A 19,684-nucleotide genomic window follows, 5' to 3' on the forward strand; every position below is an offset into this window, starting at 1 on the left:
TAGTGCAAACCATCGTATTCCCCATAGCCATGTATGACGTGAAAGCTGGACTGCGAAAAAAGCTGATAGAAGAAGGATTGGTGCGTCTGAGCTGTGGTGCTGGCGAAAGCTGCTGCGTATGCCATGGATGGCGAGAGTAACAAACAGAGAAGTCCTGAATTGTATAAAACCCGATATATCACTGGAGGGGAAGATGGCCAGACTCAGAATCACGGATTTTGGCCATGTAATGCGAGCAGAGTCGCTAGAAAAATCTATAATGCTTGGACAGAGCAATGGCAAAAGAAGACCAGGCCGCCAAAGGACACGATGGCTGATACTGTCACAGCGGATACCGGCATGGATATCACACAACTGACAGAAGCAGTGCTAAACCGAAAAATATGGAGGGAGAGAGCCTTTAGGGTCTCCGAGGGCCGTGAACGACTAAACGGCTAACAGCAACAAATTTCCTGTCTTCAATTCTAATTGAATTAAATTGTTCTGAATTTCAAAATTTACAAACAGTTGCAAAATGTGGACTTTTGGAATTTTTATAGCAGAATTTTAGGTTTCCAACAGTAGTTATTCAAAGACTGTTCACATGTTTATCATGGTTTCCATTAGAAATGAGACAACAATGCAGTGCTGGATACATGGGTCAATGGGGTCCATTGTTTTGGCAGGAAAAAACAGCACTGCATTTAACCGAGCTTCTGTAGATGTGAACAGAACATAAGTTGCCCCATCATCTCACCAAAAAATACACCAGAAACGGCATGTTTGTACGAGGAATTCGACTTTAAATAAAAACTCTTTTATTATGTACGCTTTTTTCTCCACTGAAATGGATGAGAATAATTAAGCCTGGAAAGCTCCACACCCAGTGTATACTGTAATTTTCAAAAACCACAACAAGCTGTAAAACCACAGGAGAAATATTGCAATTTATGGATCTAGCTAACCCAGTGTAATTTATTTACATGGTGAGACCCCATTAAATCATTAACCAGAAATGGCTGCAAATGCAAAAGGATAATTCACATTATTAGATAACTTTGCAAATAAAATCCTATTTCTGCATCCCGGGGGATATAGACAAATGGCTTTAAATTGCTACCTAAAATGAAAAAAGACTGGGAAAAGAATGCATTTTTTATTTTTATTATATTATATTTAAATGCACATTTAGAACATTAGAAAAGGAACCTGAGATTGTAAAGCATTAAAATTATCATAATTTAACCTGAACTTCCAGTGGCTTGGTCTTCTGCTCCACAGCTTCCATCTCCTCAGACAAAGTACTCTGTGTTTCTACTTTTTCTAGAAAATCATAACAGAATTTCCATTTAAATGGCAATCCACACCATTACATATCATTAGAACCATATTACGGGCTGGATCCTGCACTGAAGGTTGTGGGGATGCTGCATCGAAATGAGTTGGTATATATTGTGAATGAAGCTAGACTGGGCAATGTGTTATCGATAAAACTGATCTAGGCAGTGTACAGGTCAGTGGGATTCATGATGAATGAAAATGAAATTGATCATAAATTGTAAGAGAAGTTGGAATCGCTAATGTAATGTGAATAAGTAATGAGACTTATGTATTAGCATATCCAGAACATACCTGCTTGCACTACATGGTCTGCTCACCTCCTCCGCTATAACTGCAAGCTAGACCAAGCACGCGGCCGCCAATGCACTGATATACTCCAGTTGTGATGAATCTCAACTGCAGTCTCTCAGTGGTAGGAGGACCGCATGCTGGGGAAGTCTACAGCAGGGACTTGGCACTGACTGCTCCAGGTAACGTTTCCTCCCCGCCTTGAGCACCAGGGGATGGTGGAAGAGATCAGGAGGACAGAGAGTAGAGAAAGCTACTACTACAGAGGGCTGTAATTCACTGCGAGTAAACTTTCTGCTGTTATCAGCTGTGAGGGGAAACAGACCAGCAGCCTCTCAAAGACAGAATGAGATAGACGAAGAGATAGCTGTGTAGTATTGCGTGGTCATGATTATGCTACACAGCCTTTGAAAAAGGAGAGGGGTGAGACAGCTGAGCTTGTGTGCATTCATAAGAAAGACCAGCTGATCCCTGTTGGGAATGCCCCCGAGGCATAAACGTCAATGTAGGAGAGCCTGTAAGCCAACTATGAGGCTTTCTAAATGCATGAGAAAGAAAACTCAATGCTATAAAATAGAGAGGTGCATCATTTTCTTCTGCAGGGACTTAGTAAAATATATGTGTATTGATTTTTCATACACAAAGGTTTCCATAGCCTTTAAGTCCTTGAACAAACAATAGTTTGTGTGATCCTAATTACCAAACCATTGAGTACCTACCTGGTACAGCAGCTGTTCCTGGAGGTAGGGGGGCTGGACTAGATGGAACTGGTGTCGTGGGATCTGATGAAACAACATCAAAGCATTTCTTGCTCTCTGCGCCCTCAGGAATCATATCTGGTGTACTGTACTTGCCATTGACTTGTTCAAATTCCTGAACCTGAGGACAAACAACAGGTTATAAAGTGATGTATAGAGGTCAGAAATCCTATACTGCTCAGTAATAACCATTACTGTCATTTAGGGCCAGTAATGGCGTAGATGTTTTACAATGTGCCATAAAAATATGATTGCAGCAGGAATTGTGAGAGTTTAGAAGATGTCACAAACGATTTCCATAATATAAGTTTTGCATTACATAAACAAGATGGCTTTCTAGAGTTGGATTGACTCATTGCAAAAGCCAATCAGCATTTGACCAGGTAATAAATACATATAAGTAATCTGTCTGATTTCAGCTTTATCAGCCTGTGGATCACAATCTGATGCCCATTACGTTACAGTGGTCAAGCCACTTTGAGAATACATCTGGAAAATATAGAGAAAATGGTCATGTAGTAACAAAAGACTCTAGTTATTGTTGATATATTGCAGCTCTATACATGAAATGGGTTGTCCAGTCAGCTAAAAATATAGATTGATGTTCATTAGGACAATATGTGATACAATAAAAAGAATGTTTATTTTGGATCCGGACTGCCCTGTTCCCAATGGTCGTGTGTTGCGGACTGTGGCATTCAATCGTTGCAGTGGGATATTTCATCTGCAAATCATATAACCTGCCTCCAGATTTCCCCGCCCCTTAGACAGAAAATGACTATGCCTGTCATGTAAATGCTATGCTTCAGCTGTAGATAGGAGCAGACAGTTTATATAACAGGCATTGTCATGCTCCATCTATGGGAGGGGCAATTTAGTGGGAGTTATGTCTATCAACCAGCTGTAATCTGTAGAATTTGAGAGAAATTGAGGGCCCCGTTGGGAGCATGCAAAGAGCGGGACATACATGACTGAGTTTGAAGGGGAATAGTAACAGGTGTTATAGGGTTAATTTCTGAGATGTGGTTTAGTAAATGTTGCTAGGTGCGTGGTTTAAATTGATTGGTATTTATGGGGCAGAGGGGGGGCTAGTGGCATACCTAGTGGTACAGGAGGAGGAGTGTTACAATTATGCCCAGTGCCTGGACCAGTTAGCACGCTACCAGTACTGGTGCATCTTGTCTCCACCGGAAGAAAGGGTGGAGACAGGGGTTGGCCGGGTTGTGTTATAGGGGAAGGACTAGTTAACGCCCCCAAGAGTGTAATGGCTGCTCTCCGCACACAGCATGTCACACTCTGCCTCTCCCAGCTTACAGCAGCTCAGGTCCCCAGGTTGCAGCTGCTCCGCCACACACAATATGTCAGGTCCCAGCCGCTGACACTGTAGCCAGCCGTTTAGCAGCATCTACCTTCCACCTCCTGTCACTGTTGCTGCCATTCGCACATCATCTTCCCTACAAGCTAGTGTCTTTTTTCAAGCCGCTCTCCCTTCTACCCTCCCGACTCCGGCACTGTAAGTTTTCCCCCTAGCCCTCCTATCTCTCGGCCCGCTGTCACATCACTGGATGTCGTGAGATGGTGGCGCTGATGCTGCCAACGCTGTAAATAGCGCCGGATTAGCTGCACTCCCATCACCCGCTATCACTGTTCCAAACGGCCACCAGTTTGTGCTGCAATGTCTCCTGCTGTCCACTGCCGACGCTGGAGGAGGGCCCGCAATAATTCAGTCCACCGCCAATGCTGAAGCCTGCTACAGTGTTCCGCCAACACAGAAGCCGGATCCACGCTCTGCTTTTCTACATCCCCACGACCGGTGTCATCCACAGTCTTACTCTTCAGCTGGTGTCAAGCTAGCCAATCGCCAGCTGTGGGCGTTCACTAAGCTAGCCAATCGCCACCCGTGGGCGTTCACTACAACTCCACCAGCGCATATCCATTTCTCCACCCACACTTCTTGTGGAGACAAGATGCACCAGTACCAACCACGCTACCCACCTGTGTAACCCTATCATGGCAGCTGCAGGAAGGAGGGCATGTATGGCACTCTATGAGGTGTCTGTGAGCCATCGGAAGTATGGTCACCCCTCGTTAATAAGTAATCTGCTTCATGAATGCTATGGTTCCCCTCGGGGCAGTCCCAGGGTACGGGAGCTAATTGAGCAGTAGTTAGGATAGATTAGTCAATCCACCGAGTTGGCGAGGTGCAGCTGGGGGCTTGTATCTTGATATTGCCACCCTTGACTTGGTCTGTTTTGACAACTTTCTTGTATGCAGTTTGTGATAGTGTATTTGGTTGATTGTTATATTGATTACGATAATTAATTGATATAGAATGTTTTGTATTTTTTATATTTGTTAATAAGGAAGCTGCTGTGGTCAATCTTTTCTAATCGTCACTTAGCGTCAAGGGTCTTTTTTTAATGAAACGGGGATTGGGGATGAGGGTGTGTGAGAGTATAACAAAAAAGGGGATAAATGACGGGAAGCACATCTACAATACCCTAATCAGGTGTTCAGTCTCCTGTATCACCATCACAGAAGAAATTAAGTTCTCTGAAATCAATGGGCTGCCATGTAAGCATAGAGAGACCCTCATATATCATCATTAATCAAATCACTGGTAATGATATAGTATCATATTACGGTAAAATAAGACTTCTCCACCCAAGATATATATGCAAGTAAAAGGCAAATGTGTCGAATACAACCAGATAACACACCATGCATATACAGTCTAGTGGTTACATGCCTATCATTCAGCATACTGTACCTTGATTTCTAGTGCAAACATTTACTCACCCACCTTCTTTCTAACAAGTGACATGACTCCAATTCTGGTGAGAACATGTTGTCGAGAGAGCCCTTCTCTAGGAACACCATCGGCAAAGGTTTCTGCCCCATCAGCTCCAGGTTCACAGAGGTGTCTCATAAATAAAGATACATATGCCCTGTGCAAAGGATTCATTGTAAATATGTATTCCAGACATTGGATAGTTGATTGGCAGTGACTATCGGTCAAGCAAAGATCTATGACAAAGGAGGTTCTCAGTTGGAGAACCACCGCTATCTCTGAAATTAATCAATGAGCTTCCTGAACTTCACTACTATTTGAGCGCAGTACTATTTGGCATTTACTTAGTACAGTATACTTTTTTCACAAAGTATGGTGATGGTGTTGTATTTGGTGCTGGTAATTAGACACTATATGTACACCATAGGGGGGGGGGGGGTACCTACAGAAGTTGCCACAGAGATACCAACTTTTTGCTCTTCTTATATTGTCTTACGTGAAGGGCTTGGTGTTGCTGCTACCTCTGCACACCATATAGCTAGACCCCTGATCCTGAATCCTACTTTGTACACTCCCCAACTAAGCAGTGACACATTGGTACACTTGCTGCAAACCTCACTGTTACAATATAGGAGACCTGTCTGGCTTTTGACTAATTAAGTAATATCATAAAATGCCAATGGTACTGAGCTGCAGCTGGGATTGTAACAGTCCACTGAAATCATTCATTAAAAGAGTACAGGATGTATTTACATGGGTAATATTCACGTGTGAGTTCCGCCCAATTGTGATATAGATGGAACCCATGTGGGAAAACAACCAATTCATTTGACTGATGGTCAGAATTTGAAAAATCGCTGCAAGTCCTATTTTTGTGTGAGTCTGGCATGAGATTAGGACCTGTAGTGTGCGGTGTTGGACAGCACATGGTCAGAGTGTCTGTGTGATGTGCGACGTGAGTTGAACATGAGAATCTCGGGTGCAACTAGTATCACCTGTTTAAATACGCCCTAAGGCCTTAGTCACACGGGCGTTTTTTCACGCGATTTGCGGATCGCATGACGGATCGCATGACGCTGCTGCCGCCAGCCCCATTGAGCGCATATAGAGAAGAGAACAGGAATCGCAGATCGCAGATAGGTGCGATCTGCGATTTCTGTTCTATAATTTATCGGACGAGCGCATAAAAAGCGCTCATGTGTCCGATACCATTGCAAAGCAATGGTTTTATAAAATCGCCGGACGCATGCGCATGCGCAAATCGCGGCTAAAAACGCCCGTCTGACTAAGGCCTAAAGCTGCTTTCAGGTGAGCATAATCTTACTTTGTATTTGATCTGTTCTGTGGGTCTTATTAGTAATTCTGCCGGCTCATGATGCACCTAATACCTGAAGTGGCGCATGGCTTTTCATGTATTATGGCACCTCCATGCACCTCCACATAAATGTATACCAGATCTGACCTAGCATTCTTTTCTGGCATAATTTAAGCCAGGTCCTGGTGTAAATTATACCTACATTTATAGTTTCAGAGAGGCCACACTCCCTCCCAACAAGCCCCACTCACTTTTTTTTTTACAAAAGTGTTGAGGGTGACACAAAAAGTCTAAAAGGTCGCAAAATTTTGTACAAATCCCAACATGCACAAAAATTCAAAACTTTTTTTTGCAAAAAACAGGCATAGTAAGCTCTATGAATATCTCCAATTACATGGCTGTATTTTTCACAACTGTGTTCTAAAAGTGCTTGTAAACACTACTGGTGTCCATTGTTATGCTTGTATGTGCATTCATTTGTATTATTTTCTATTGAGCAAATATGGATGTGCAGAGAATAAAACCAGTGACCGCAGATATGGAGGTAAATAATGGTGAAATACTGATGACATATGGCCACAACGCCATGTGTGACACGTCCATATTACCAGCATGTTACAATACTCTCCTATAAAATTGGCCTAATACAGAGAATGACTACTAGTTTAGTTTAACCCCTTGATGCCTACATGTCCACAGCAGTATTTCATAACAATACATTCTAAGGGTATATATTTTCTATCTGATGCCTAATTTGTTGTTATTATTTGTGGCATAGGTTTTGCTTTCTTATGGTCCAGAACGTGCCCAATACCTTTTAATTTTCCGTTTTATATATTGGAAAATGGACAGAAATAGTATAAAATTAAAATTTTCTTTCTATTTCTAATTCAATGTAATAAATTTGAAAAAAAAACAAAACATTACCAAATATGTGTACTTCAGTTAACTTATCATCACTGGAATACCAACAAGGGTCCCCATATTTATTTTTGAGTGTCTCTTGTCATTATCTGGTAATCTGGCTAGGTTTATCACTTTTCATGTCTGAAAGCTGATCATTACAATTCCCTGTTAGTTCATTCATTTTCACTGCCAAATCTCACTGTACAGTGCTCTGCCAGTAGACGTGTAGGAGATGTCCCGAGGCAGCAAGTGGGTCTATACACTTCTGCATGGCCATAATAATGCACTTTGTAATGTACATTGTGCATTAATTATGAGCCATACAGAAGTTATAAAAAGTTTTTTACTTACCTGCTCCGTTGCTAGCGTCCTCGTCTCCATGGAGCCGACTAATTTTTGGCCTCCGATGGCCAAATTAGCCGCGCTTGCGCAGTCCGGGTCTTCAGCTTTCTTCTATGGAGCCGCTCGTGCCAGAGAGCGGCTCCGTGTAGCTCCGCCCCGTCACGTGCCGATTCCAGCCAATCAGGAGGCTGGAATCGGCAGTGGACCGCACAGAAGAGCTGCGGTCCACGAAGGTAGAAGATCCCGGCGGCCATCTTCAGCGGTAAGTATTGAAGTCACCGGACCGCCGGGATTCAGGTAAGCGCTGTGCGGGTGGTTTTTTTAACCCCTGCATCGGGGTTGTCTCGCGCCGAACGGGGGGGGGGTTTAAAAAAAAAAAAACCCGTTTCGGCGCGGGACATCTCCTTTAATGTAGTATGAATTCCAACACTGAAGTCTGCTGCCCTCTAGTGATGAGCAACTTGACAGCAACATTGATTAGGTTAAAATCACTCTCACTTCCCGGTAGGGGTGTATTCAACATGAACGATATTCTTGCGTTAGTTTTGTGCGGTACACAGAAAACGTGCACAAATATGAAATCCTGTCTTTTGAATGGGTTCATTCACTGCATGTTCTATCTTTTGGTGTTTCTTCAGAACGCTTCACCCATTGCTTTCAATGGAACTTTTAAAGGCATTTCATGGCACTCACATGAATGCGATGTTCATGTGAGTGCGCTGCAATGTTTCCCACTGAAGTCAATGGGGAACACTTGTGATCCTTTCATACGTGTGAAGATCACAATTTCACAGAAGCAATGTGATATTTAATCAAAATCGCTTCACATTACTATGAAAATCGCACGTTGGCAAGTGTCAGTGTGTGAAGGGGAGGGGGGATGATTAGTCCCCAAGCCAAACCCTCTCCAAACTAAAAAAAAGTACTAAGGGATTGAAAGAGGATTTCTTTCCCCTATGGGGTCTCATAGACGCTGAATGGGCACACTGGAGTCTTTAAAATAAAGTTCTGATCCTGATGGAAGTGATGTAGTTCAGGTGTAAATTATTTAAAGAAAAGGACTCGGCTGAAATGAGGAATCGTGGTACCTAAATTCTTTCTCACTCTTTCCTCGGAGATCCCGGACAAGCCAGTGTGAATTAAAGGCATCCTGTGGAGGCATTCCCCATCTCATTATAGCATTTAAGAAGGCCTTACGCTGTCGAGCATTGAACCCAAGAACCTTGAAAAAAAAGTATCAAATATCATTATCACAAATATTGAAGGGCACGTTCATCTTTGAAGCATTTATATATAATCTACATGGAAAGCTGAGTCCCTGTGTACATACATTACATGACTTATCCTATACTGATCCTGAGTTACATCCTGTATTATACTCCAGAGCTGCACTCACTATTCTGCCTGTGGAGTCACTGGGTACATACATTGCATTACTTATTCTGTACTGATCCTGAGTTAAGGCCCATTTACACGCAACTATTATTGCTCAAAATTTGTTCAACGATGGCTTTTGAACGATAATCATTGAGTGTAAATCCTACCATCGTTTGCTTTTCTGCCAAACGATGGATTTCACGTGAGCATGAAATCTATCGTTTATCATAGCAGGGACCACACGCTGAGTTCTCCACAGGAGCGCTGATAACATTGTTTTTAGCTGCAGTCCCGTGGCAGAGCAAAGGGACTGTGTGCAGATAACAGACCACCTGCTGTTATCTGCATACAGTGTAGGAAGCCTCATTTACATGCAAATGAAGCTAATAAGCTACTGATGGGCATTAGTGCCCATTAGTAGTTTATGCAAAATGATCCCTCAAACTGTCAATTAAACTGTCTTTTGAACAAATTTTAAGCGATCATCTTTGCGTGTAACTGGGCCTTTACATCTTGTATCATACTCCAGAGCTGAACTCAATATTCTACTGGTGGAGCCACCATGCACATAAATAACAAAACTTATTCTGTACTGATCCTGAGTTACATCTTGTATTACACTTTAGAGCCATTAACACTTTATCATCTTCATTTGCATGTAAATGGGCCCCCATGAGCTGTTTACAGAGCCCAGTGTGAATAATCACAGGACTAGCTGTGCACACAGCTGCATTGTTCTCGTCCTGGATGCTGGCAGAATACAATGTTAACTGCCAGTTCCCCGCAGAGATAACAGCCTGCAGTCTACTGACAGATAAAGCAAACTGCTTTGTCTCCAGTAGCTAAGTGATGGATTTTAGATTCACCTTAAAATCATTGTTCAATTTGAAAAGTGCCTGATGCCCACGTGTAAATGGGCCTTTACTATTCTGCTTGTGGAGTCACTGTATACATACATTACATTACTTATTCTGTACTGATCCTGAATTACAGCCTGTATTATACTCCAGAGAAGCACCCACAAATCTACCAGTTGTTACTGGAAACAGTCAGCAAGCTTTTCAGGCATATTTAAAATAGATTAGCTAAACCCACATATTTAGCAGGCAATTACAACCTCAAAGCCTATTGCAAAGACTGCATTTCCCAGAATGCAAACCTGTGCAGACAATGAACAAACAGAAAGCACTGGAAGATACAGTATTAGCTCAGAAACTTGAAAAAATAGTGAATGCAGCTCTGGAGTATAATACAGGATGTAACTCAAGATTATTACAGGGAGATGGCCCTTTTACATGGGGAGGGCAGTAGGGTAAACGACTGCACATGCGCTGATGTCACTGCTAAGGTCGTTAACGCACGTGTAGAGCGTTTACACTAACAGACTTCGTTGCTGGATCGCTGGGTTCTCGCTGGCTTCTCACCTTCTATGTAAAGCTCTGAGTGGGGAACATTTACATGTAATGAGAATCCAATGATAGTTTTTATGCTGTTTAGTCAGCGATAATGACTTGTGAACGAACGATTATCGCTCAAATTTGTTAGTTTGAACGAATTTTGAGCGCTAATCATTCTGTGTAAATGGCCCATTAGTAATATATTGTATGTACACAGGAGTAACGCCATCAGCAGAACAGTGAGTGCAGCTCTGGAGTATAATGCAAACTATAATCAGGACCATTGTAAGATAAGTAGTGTAATGTATGTACACAGTGACTTTAATTTTTATGTATATTCATTTTATACAGTATATAAATCATAAACTAGTATTCAAGCTGGACAAAGCCTTTAATAGATACTGTTGTAACCAGTAAAACTATGAGTGAGTGTCTAATACGCCAAGATTTACAATATCTAAGTCAAGTTGATATTTTTTAATGAACTAGCTTTCCTGCTACAGAATATTCAAGCATTTGCCAATGAAAATGTTAATCCACGCCCAAATATATATGTACCTCGATGTTTCCTCCAACACGAGCAAGAAGTGGCGGAAGAGGCTTATCTCTGTCGCTTTTCAGTTGTCTGCGAGATTGTCTTCTTCCACCTACAGAAATTATAAAATTATATACATGTTTGTCAGTCATTTTTCTAAGGCAATCAAGCTTGGAACCACAAAGAGGACTTGGAGACTATGGAACTTGATCCCGAAGGGTTTCTTAGACATTTGGACCCGGGCAAACCCAGTCAAATTTAAGTCGACTATATTTAACAGCTAAAGCCCGTGTAACAGTGTCTACATTAGAATTTACTCAGATGGCCATGATTTTAGGTTGTGCGATGTCTATGTATTCCATGGACAGCAAAAGGCCCTATTATAGCCTATAAAGCAATACACATGAGTGATTATTGCTGCATGTCCCATTTTCATCTGTTTTCACGGACGAGAATAGGACATGCAATGTGCACTGTCCGTGCAGACTGGACAGCATATAGACAAGTGTTCATATGCTGTCTAGTGCAAGTTGCCCTCAGATTCTCAGGCACAACTCACAATGTGGCTATGTGAATTTGGCCTTAGACTATGATGTTTCAGATTCAGATCAGATACTATGAAACCATGGTGGACTGTCTTATTGATCTTGGAGCACTAGAACTGGTTGGTGGGATAACTCACTATAAGTTACCCACATGGTAGTAACAAAGGTACCCACTGTTTTCCCCTTCCAGTAATGAAGCTTCTCCTGGGATTACAGCCTTTATAGTAGTTCATTGACTGGATAGGATTGTAGAGTGATGGGCAATACACAGTAAAAATAACTATTGTTGGTTACCATCTAATAATGGCACTTTTGCTTGTTGGGTTTACTGTCCTATAGGTGATCCATTTCCATCTAAGAAAAAGTTTAACTCACTCTGACCTTCAGGCTTCTCTTCAAAGTCTTCATCTTCATCCTCTGAGCCAATGGAATATTCTGATTGGTTGTCAGAAAGTTCATCTTGCCACTCTAAATAATAAAAATTATGAAAAATTGTAGCAAATTCAGAGAAATGGGTAACACAAGGTACTGATGCTAAAGGCCCCATGCACAATTTACATGTCTGAACCTGCTGATAACAGACACTCTAAAGTGTATGGGAGCAGCTCAACTTTCTCCTGATAGACCATGTCAGGAAAAAGGAGAAATCAGAGACAGTGAATTTTTGGGAGATAAGCCACTGCCAGAGCTGTCTAGTGCCGAATGTTCATGTGCTTTGGGGAACCAGAGGAAACAGTGGTCAGACGAATGATCGTTCGCCCAACAGTTGTTGAAGGTGTATGGGGAGCTTCAGTATGGCTGCCAATTAATCAAAGATTGGCTAACAGAGAGGGGATGGTAGTGTCTTTAGAGGAGAACCAGGTATCAGCAGGGACCTTGTGACTTAATATCAGGATGCAACTAGTAAAGCAAAGCGATCAAATCTGCAGTTAATATAGGAATTTCTCAATGATATACTGTAATAATGATAACATTAGATGGCACCTTGATCCTCCTGGGACGCATCATTGTAGTTGACTTGTTTGCGGATTCTTTTTCCTTTTCCAAGATTCCTTGCGAGATCTTCCTGCTGCTGTTCATAATGATGACGAAGGAGCTTCTCCCAATAATCAGGATCTACATTCTCTTCTTGTTTTATAATTTCCCGCTCAACCTCCTCCTAAAGTTTGGTAAGATAATAGAACTATGAGGTGTCACATGATTCCACCATCCTGTCTGAATCCTTAGCACAGATGTAAAGGTTGTCCCATGACTGACCATGCTTTTATGCTCTTGGGCATTAATCTATATCAATCCACAAATTACAGCTCAAACAAGGAGCGCTGAGCAAAGTTTTAAAAAGTTTGGTTCGCTGAACCTCGGCAAAAAGTTCAGTTTCGTTTGATTTAGTTTGAACCAATCCGGAACTTCACCAATACCCCTAAAACTGATGTATAAAACTGAAGAAAAGAAGGAAAAACGGAAAGAGTAGGAGAAGAACAACAGTGGTTAGCACTGTTGCTTTTCATTACTGGGGTCCTAAGTTCAAATCTGACCAAGGACAACATGTGAATGGAATTTATATGAATTTAAAGAATCCCACACAAATACAGGGAGAACATACAAACTCCATGCAGATGTTGTCCTTGACCAGATATGAACTGAGGAGCCTACTGCTGCAAAGCTATAGTACTAATCACTGAGAGGAGTGGGAGGAATTTTAGTGGGTTCGTGTTTGTGCTGAACAGAGCTTTTAGCAAAGTTCGACCCAAAACAGGTAGTTTGCTCAACACTACAAACAAGGGTTGTCATCACTGAGCAGCAAGCCTGGCCAGTCATACAGAGCATTGACATGATAGTTTCAGGAAGGTCTAAAACTATAATTCAGAAATTTCTATATAGAATTTTGAACCTCTCAACAGTTTACATTCAGAGATTACAAGACATGTTACAAAATAGAGCTCTGATAACTATACTGTTACATGTCATCAAAGATTTTCATCCTTTGGATGTAAACAAGACTTTGACAGCAAGCAGAGATCTTTGAAACCATGAGTAATTGATCAACAAAGCATGGTATAAAATTGCAAACTTTTACTACAATATGAAATAGAACTCTTATATCTCTATTAAAGGTAAGGAAACAAGTGTTACCACTCCGTCATCTTCTCGCACAACATACTGAGCCACTTTGAAAGAACTCAGATATTCATTCATGTTTTGGATATCCGTGTCTTCAGTGGCATCTTGGTTTCTATCCAGAAGTTTTGAGATGGCACCATCATCATAATGGATGACACTGCTGTCTTCAACGTCCTTATTGTCACCTGCAACGTTCAATATAGAGATGTTGTTGCCGCCAATAGTCCCAGCCAGCAGATAGTTAACTTTCCAGATCAAAAGGACAGGAATAGTCAGGCTGGATATGATAATGGCAGTTGTAGTCACCAACAGCTGGAATTCAAAAGACTCAACTTCAATTAGTTTTATTCAGAATTCCAGGAAAACTGCAGTTTTTATGGAAGCCAAATTCAACTACTGCAAGACATAGATAAGGGGATGTCCACTTCCAATGACAAATGAGCGCTTAAAGAGCAACTCCAGTAACAGAGGATATTACTGTCAATGGTAAGGAATATGTTATATGTTCTATGTTAAAAACCTAAAAAAATTTAGAATTTTTATTCCCACAATTCTTTAGGTTGGGAAACAACTTTCTTGGGTGTCTTCTCCAGTGGTCATTGCCGCCCCTTACTGTATGAGCTGCTAAAAGAAGCAGGAGGGACAATTGGGGAGTAACAATGGCCCTGGACACAAATTTAGAAGAGTGCCTGCAACTATATATGCCCATTCAATCAATGACCATATTATGACCACCACCATGTAATTATGGAAAAAAGTAGTCATCAAAAAATGTATTTTAACTGGAATTGCCCTTTGAACGGTAACTTCACTTTACAGAACCACCTGGTGTGATGTTTTTCATCTTGTTTGACAATTTTAGATGACAACCAGTTGAGATAGTCAGCCATTATTCTTAAAAAAGGGGTGGCTCTGACAACAGCCCAGGAGGTATAGTTGTTGGAAAGTAAGGCCGCTATTACATAAGCGCTAGCAACAACCACTAGCGCTTGCATTTTGCCGACTATAACCTGGTTGAACCTGCAAGCACAGCTGCAATGCAGCTATTAGCGCTACTATATGAGCGCTAACGCCATTCGTGTAAGAGCAGCCTAAGGGTGCATTCACACAGGCTGGCACAACTGGCATCACACAGGACAAAGACAATCCGTGAGTATGCTGTGCGATGTGTGGGAGACCGCACATGTGTATGAGACCCGCACAAAAATACAACATGCTGTAAGTCTTCCATCTCGCAACATCGTTGCAAGAGAAAAGTTGCCCATGCGATTAGACCCAATGAACAGAGTGGGTTCTATTTCCGTGCAAGTTTTGTGCATCTTGCAATGCATAAAACTCACAAGTGAGTGGATACACCCTTACTGAGCTTTATTAAAAAATCTGGATAAGTTTTGCTAAAAGTTTTAGCAGTTTTGCTCATAGTATTGAATTTCAAACATGTTTTTCATGGTTAGCTAAAAACCGTCTCTAATGTGGACATCACCTTTAATTATAGTAGCATAACACATATACAGGTATACATAGCATGATAGAAACAGCGGCATCCAAACATAATAAGCGTCACACCCATGAGTGAGCGTCCCAAACAGCCACAGAGGTTACAGTACAAAGACACGGTAGCGACAAAACTTGTGTTGCATTTGCAGCTGTGGAAAATAGCAACACACTTAAAATTCACATAGGGCGTAGAGACCACTAGTTATTGTATGCCATGTGTATGTTAATAATGGGACTCAATGCTCCATGTTCCTGTGGAGACCGATGTAGCCTCTATTGTACTACAGAAGTGCTGCTGGTGTGAAATAATGGTACAACACCATCACCTATAGGAGAAGATGGCCACTATTCATCATCATAGGGAGTATTAATTGTTTTTATGGCTAAAACTTACGTTTACAACCATATTTTAGCTTTGCGCCAATGCATCTGAAATGGAAAACTAATGTAATTTTACAATATTCAAAAATTCCTTTGGCCTACAGCTGCTATGTGAACCGACACTATCCTACCAAAAGTAATTGGACACTTGAGCAATAATCAAACGTAGTATTTATTTCCTTATGTTAATACTTGGTATGGTCTTCTTAGGCCCTAAAGATATTGGATACGCTCTGTGGCATACTTTCTACTAACGTCTGATACACTTCAGCTGGTATTTCCCTCTATTCATCCTGCAAACATCTGGAGAGTTTTCTCAAAGAAGATGGACACTGTTCATTGTCTTGTATGAAATATTGCTGACCATTTCCAGAGTATTGCTGTGTTCATTGTTCTTGCCACTACAACCAACAGGCCAATACCATGTCACGTAAACCATCCTCAGCCCATAATGGAACTGCAATTGTACTTAACTGTTAGCACAACACACTCAGGCAACAGGTGTTCCCCAGGCCTCCTGGTTCATCACTTTATAGAACATTTTTCCATTTCTCAGCTGTCCAATTACGACACTCCTTGCACCATTTTAGATGGGCTGATACAATGTGTTTGATGATGGAAGGCTCGTGTGCAGCGGCATAACTCATATATCCAATAGCGTGTATTTCCTGCTCAAACTATGGCTGACAGTGACACCGCCATCTGCATCTTGTGTAGCAGTGTTTAGGAGATGTGACATTCTAATAAGACACGATCTATTCTACTGATAAGAGTGTCCAAATACTTTTGCTAGGATAGTGTACATGTCTCCATGGTAACAGACAACAAACAACCTTCTCCAATCTGATCCTGCAATACTTTCTTCCATTAGTTTCTTATATCTTGGTAATCTACTGAATGCATGTTAGTATAAAGTTGGGAACTGGTAAAAGAGAGCATAAGTGCAGGATTAAACCATATAGGGTTTGTCATCTGTTACCATGGAGACACATAGGTCTGCCTAGAGCTGTAGACTCAAAATGATAGTAAACGTTTAATTAAAACTTACTTCAAAGCTGCTTCATTTTTCATTGTAGATGCATTGGAACAATTAAAAAAAAACTGGTTGAGAATACTGACATAGCCTATAACATTGACAGCCAGCGAACGTCTGCACCCTTCACAGCAGTTGGGTGGGCCACAACTTGAACACCCCCAAAGATATTTTCATGAGCACAGATTTGGGCACTGGCCATTCAGCTAATAGCCATGGTCTGGCTTCTCTAACTTGCAATGATCAGTTGTTATTGCAGGAGGAAGTCACTTTTGAAGATGTAATATGACATGATGGCCTACTGTGCTGTGCGTGCATGGACCATATCTCTATTCTGGCTCATAGGGGATAAGGCTCCAAATGCGGGAGCATCCTGTATGACATCCATAGCACGGCAGCCATTGTAAGTCTATTCTGGCTCATGAGTGGGGGTTCCAAGTGTGGGAGCACCCAGTATGACATCCATAATAGGGCAGCTATTGTAAGTGCCAATAAAGGGTTGTCATCCGGTTTTTATCATATCATGATTTTTAGGCAGAATGCCACCCCAGCCTATACGTCATAGAAGCATAGAATGCTATTCATGAACCATTGACTGCTAAGAGAGAAAGTGCTGCAGCACATTGGATTGTGGGAAACAGAGGAAAGTGAATTTTATTGAAATTCATCTTCTATAGTCCTCACAATCATTCTGTTCTACTGGGATGTTAGCTCCAAAGTCTGTGACTCCATCATCTTGCTCACAAAATGCCTCCCCAGAATAATCAAATAAAATGACTTTGACTACTGCAAAAAACAGAACCATCCTGAAATGCTCTGCGCTGCTGGAGACCTTGCAGCGGTCACTATGTAACCCTTGTCTGTAATCTTCCACTTGTCTCCATTCCCCTCCTCACATCATGACTCATCATCACTGCTCCTCATCACATACAACCCCGTCTCTACTTCTGCCTCCACCATCCCATGCCCTATTGTTTTCAGTCTCCTCCTCATATTAACTATATGAGTCCTGTCCTCTTTAACATCATCACATGAATAAACAGGTCACTGATTTCATCCAGTTTCCATTGCGCTACTGCATGACACACCTTTTCATTCCATGGTCTTTCTTGATTTATTTTCTAGATTGTAGATTCATACTGAAGATACAAAACTTATGAAGAAACACATATGGAATTAAACTGTAAGCAAAAAATTGTTAGACCAGAAGACAGTTTATATTTTAGATCTTTCATAGAAGCCCCCATTTGCTGTAATGACAGCCATGAACCGAATGGCCATAATTTGTGATAATGTTTGGAAGGCCATCTGGCCCTAGGGCTGGTGGAGAGAAGAATTTTTTTTTTAAAGTTTCTGGTGAAGTGTAAAAAAAAAAAAGTTATACCCACCTGTTTCGCTCCTCCAGCCCCCGGCCTGAATTCCGGGTACAGTGATCATGCCTGCAGGCCCTTCCTAAGCCTCCAGCTGCCATGTTTACCCATCTGCATGTCACGACTGCAGTTGTGGGAGGCCAATGGGGACAGAGGGAGCTACCTCAGTCTAATCACCTAGATGCCATGGTAGCTATTGACATGGCATCTAAGGAGTTAAATGACAGGGATCAGAGTCTTTCTGATCCTTGCCGTTACAGTGAGAGCTTGGATGTCAGTCAACACAGGGATCATGTAGGCGCAGGACGCATAACATAAATGTCTTTCACAGAAACTAAAGACAAGCGAGTCTATGATGCTCATTTACGTCATGGAAGCATAGAAGATTAGAAATAGGCGGCATCTTAATGTATACCTCCGGTTCTAACATGTTCTGTGGTTCATAGTAAATTTGTTGCGGCGAGCTAGGCTTCTCACCTTGCTGACTCATACCTACTTGTATTCAACCTACTTGCAACTCGTTTGGGTCCACCTAGAACATGACCCACTTTGTAATTTTTTTCCAGGGCCATTATGATTTCCTAATCCACCCCTGAGGACAGCTTTGCACACTCTTGGCATTCTCTCAATCAGCTTTATGAGGTAGTCACCAAGAATGGTTTTTCAACAGTCTTCAAGGAGTTCCCAGAGCTTTTGCTTACTTGTGGGCTGCTTTTCCTTCACTTTGTGTTCCAACTCATCCCAAGCCATCTCAATTGGGTTAGGTCAGGTGGTTATGAAGGCTATGTCATCTGACGCAGCACTCCATCACTCTCCTCCTTGGTCAAATAGACCTTACATAGCCTGGAGATGTGTTTAGGGTTATTGTCCTGTTGAAAAACAAGCAATGCTCCCACTAAGTGCAGACTAGATGGGATGGCATGTCACTGCAGAATGTTGTTGTAGCCTTACTAGTTAAGCGTGCCTCGAATTTTGAATAAATCACCGACGGCGTTACCAGCAAAACACCTCCACACCATCACAACTCCTCCTCTATGCTTCATGGTGGGAACCACACATGTAGAAACCATCCACTCACCTTTCCTGTCTCACACAGACATGGCGGTTGGAACAAAAAAAAAATCAAATTTTGTCTGATCAGACCAAAGTACAGATTCGCACTGGTCTAATGTCCATTCCTTGTGTTTCTTGGCCCAAGTGATTCTCTTCTTCTTGTTGATGCTCCTCAGTAGTGGCTTCTTTGCAGCAATTTGACCATAAAAGCTTGATACTTGCAGTCTCCTCTGAACAATTGATATTGAGATGTTTCTGGTACTTCACTTCTGTGAAGTATTTATGTGGGCTCTGATCTGTGATGCTGTTAATTCAGTTTCTGAGGTGGGTAACTCTAGTGAATGTATTTTCTGCAATAGAAGTAACTCTTGGTCTTCCTTTCCTGGGGTGATCCCCATGAGAGCTAGTTTCATCATAGCGTTTGATAGTTTTAGGACTGCGCTTGAGGATACCTTCTTAAGATTTTCTAGAAGGATTTTCATGTCTTAAAGTAGATTGTTATTTATCTTTACTTAGTTGGGTGGTTCTTGCCATAATGTGGATTAGAACAGTAGTTGAATAGGCCTAAACACTTTATGGAACTGTGTACCAACCTTACCTCTGTGGAACACTACTGATGGTCTCAAACACATCAAGAAGGCAAGAAATTCCACAA

At 41.7% G+C, this 19,684-nt stretch overlaps 1 protein-coding gene across 14 annotated transcripts in view; it reads right to left on the reverse strand.

The window, feature by feature from the left end:
* CHD5 (chromodomain helicase DNA binding protein 5) overlaps nt 1–19,684 on the reverse strand; it is a 159,069-nt gene that overhangs the window by 25,707 nt on the left and 113,678 nt on the right. For 10 of the 14 annotated variants that reach the window (XM_066607312.1, XM_066607315.1, XM_066607310.1 and 7 more), the window contains 8 exons: nt 13,708–13,880; nt 12,559–12,733; nt 11,950–12,042; nt 11,053–11,141; nt 8,809–8,942; nt 5,170–5,314; nt 2,328–2,487; nt 1,226–1,302 (listed from right to left, as the gene is read on the reverse strand). In XM_066607312.1, the coding sequence (XP_066463409.1) occupies nt 1,226–1,302; nt 2,328–2,487; nt 5,170–5,314; nt 8,809–8,942; nt 11,053–11,141; nt 11,950–12,042; nt 12,559–12,733; nt 13,708–13,880 (1,046 nt within the window). The remainder of the gene's footprint in view (nt 1–1,225; nt 1,303–2,327; nt 2,488–5,169; nt 5,315–8,808; nt 8,943–11,052; nt 11,142–11,949; nt 12,043–12,558; nt 12,734–13,707; nt 13,881–19,684) is intronic. The other 4 variants (XM_066607322.1, XM_066607313.1, XM_066607323.1 and 1 more) reach the window with 1 other exon arrangement.

This window comes from Eleutherodactylus coqui, chromosome 6 (assembly GCF_035609145.1).
Source record: "Eleutherodactylus coqui strain aEleCoq1 chromosome 6, aEleCoq1.hap1, whole genome shotgun sequence".
Taxonomy (NCBI): Eukaryota; Metazoa; Chordata; class Amphibia; order Anura; family Eleutherodactylidae; genus Eleutherodactylus; species Eleutherodactylus coqui.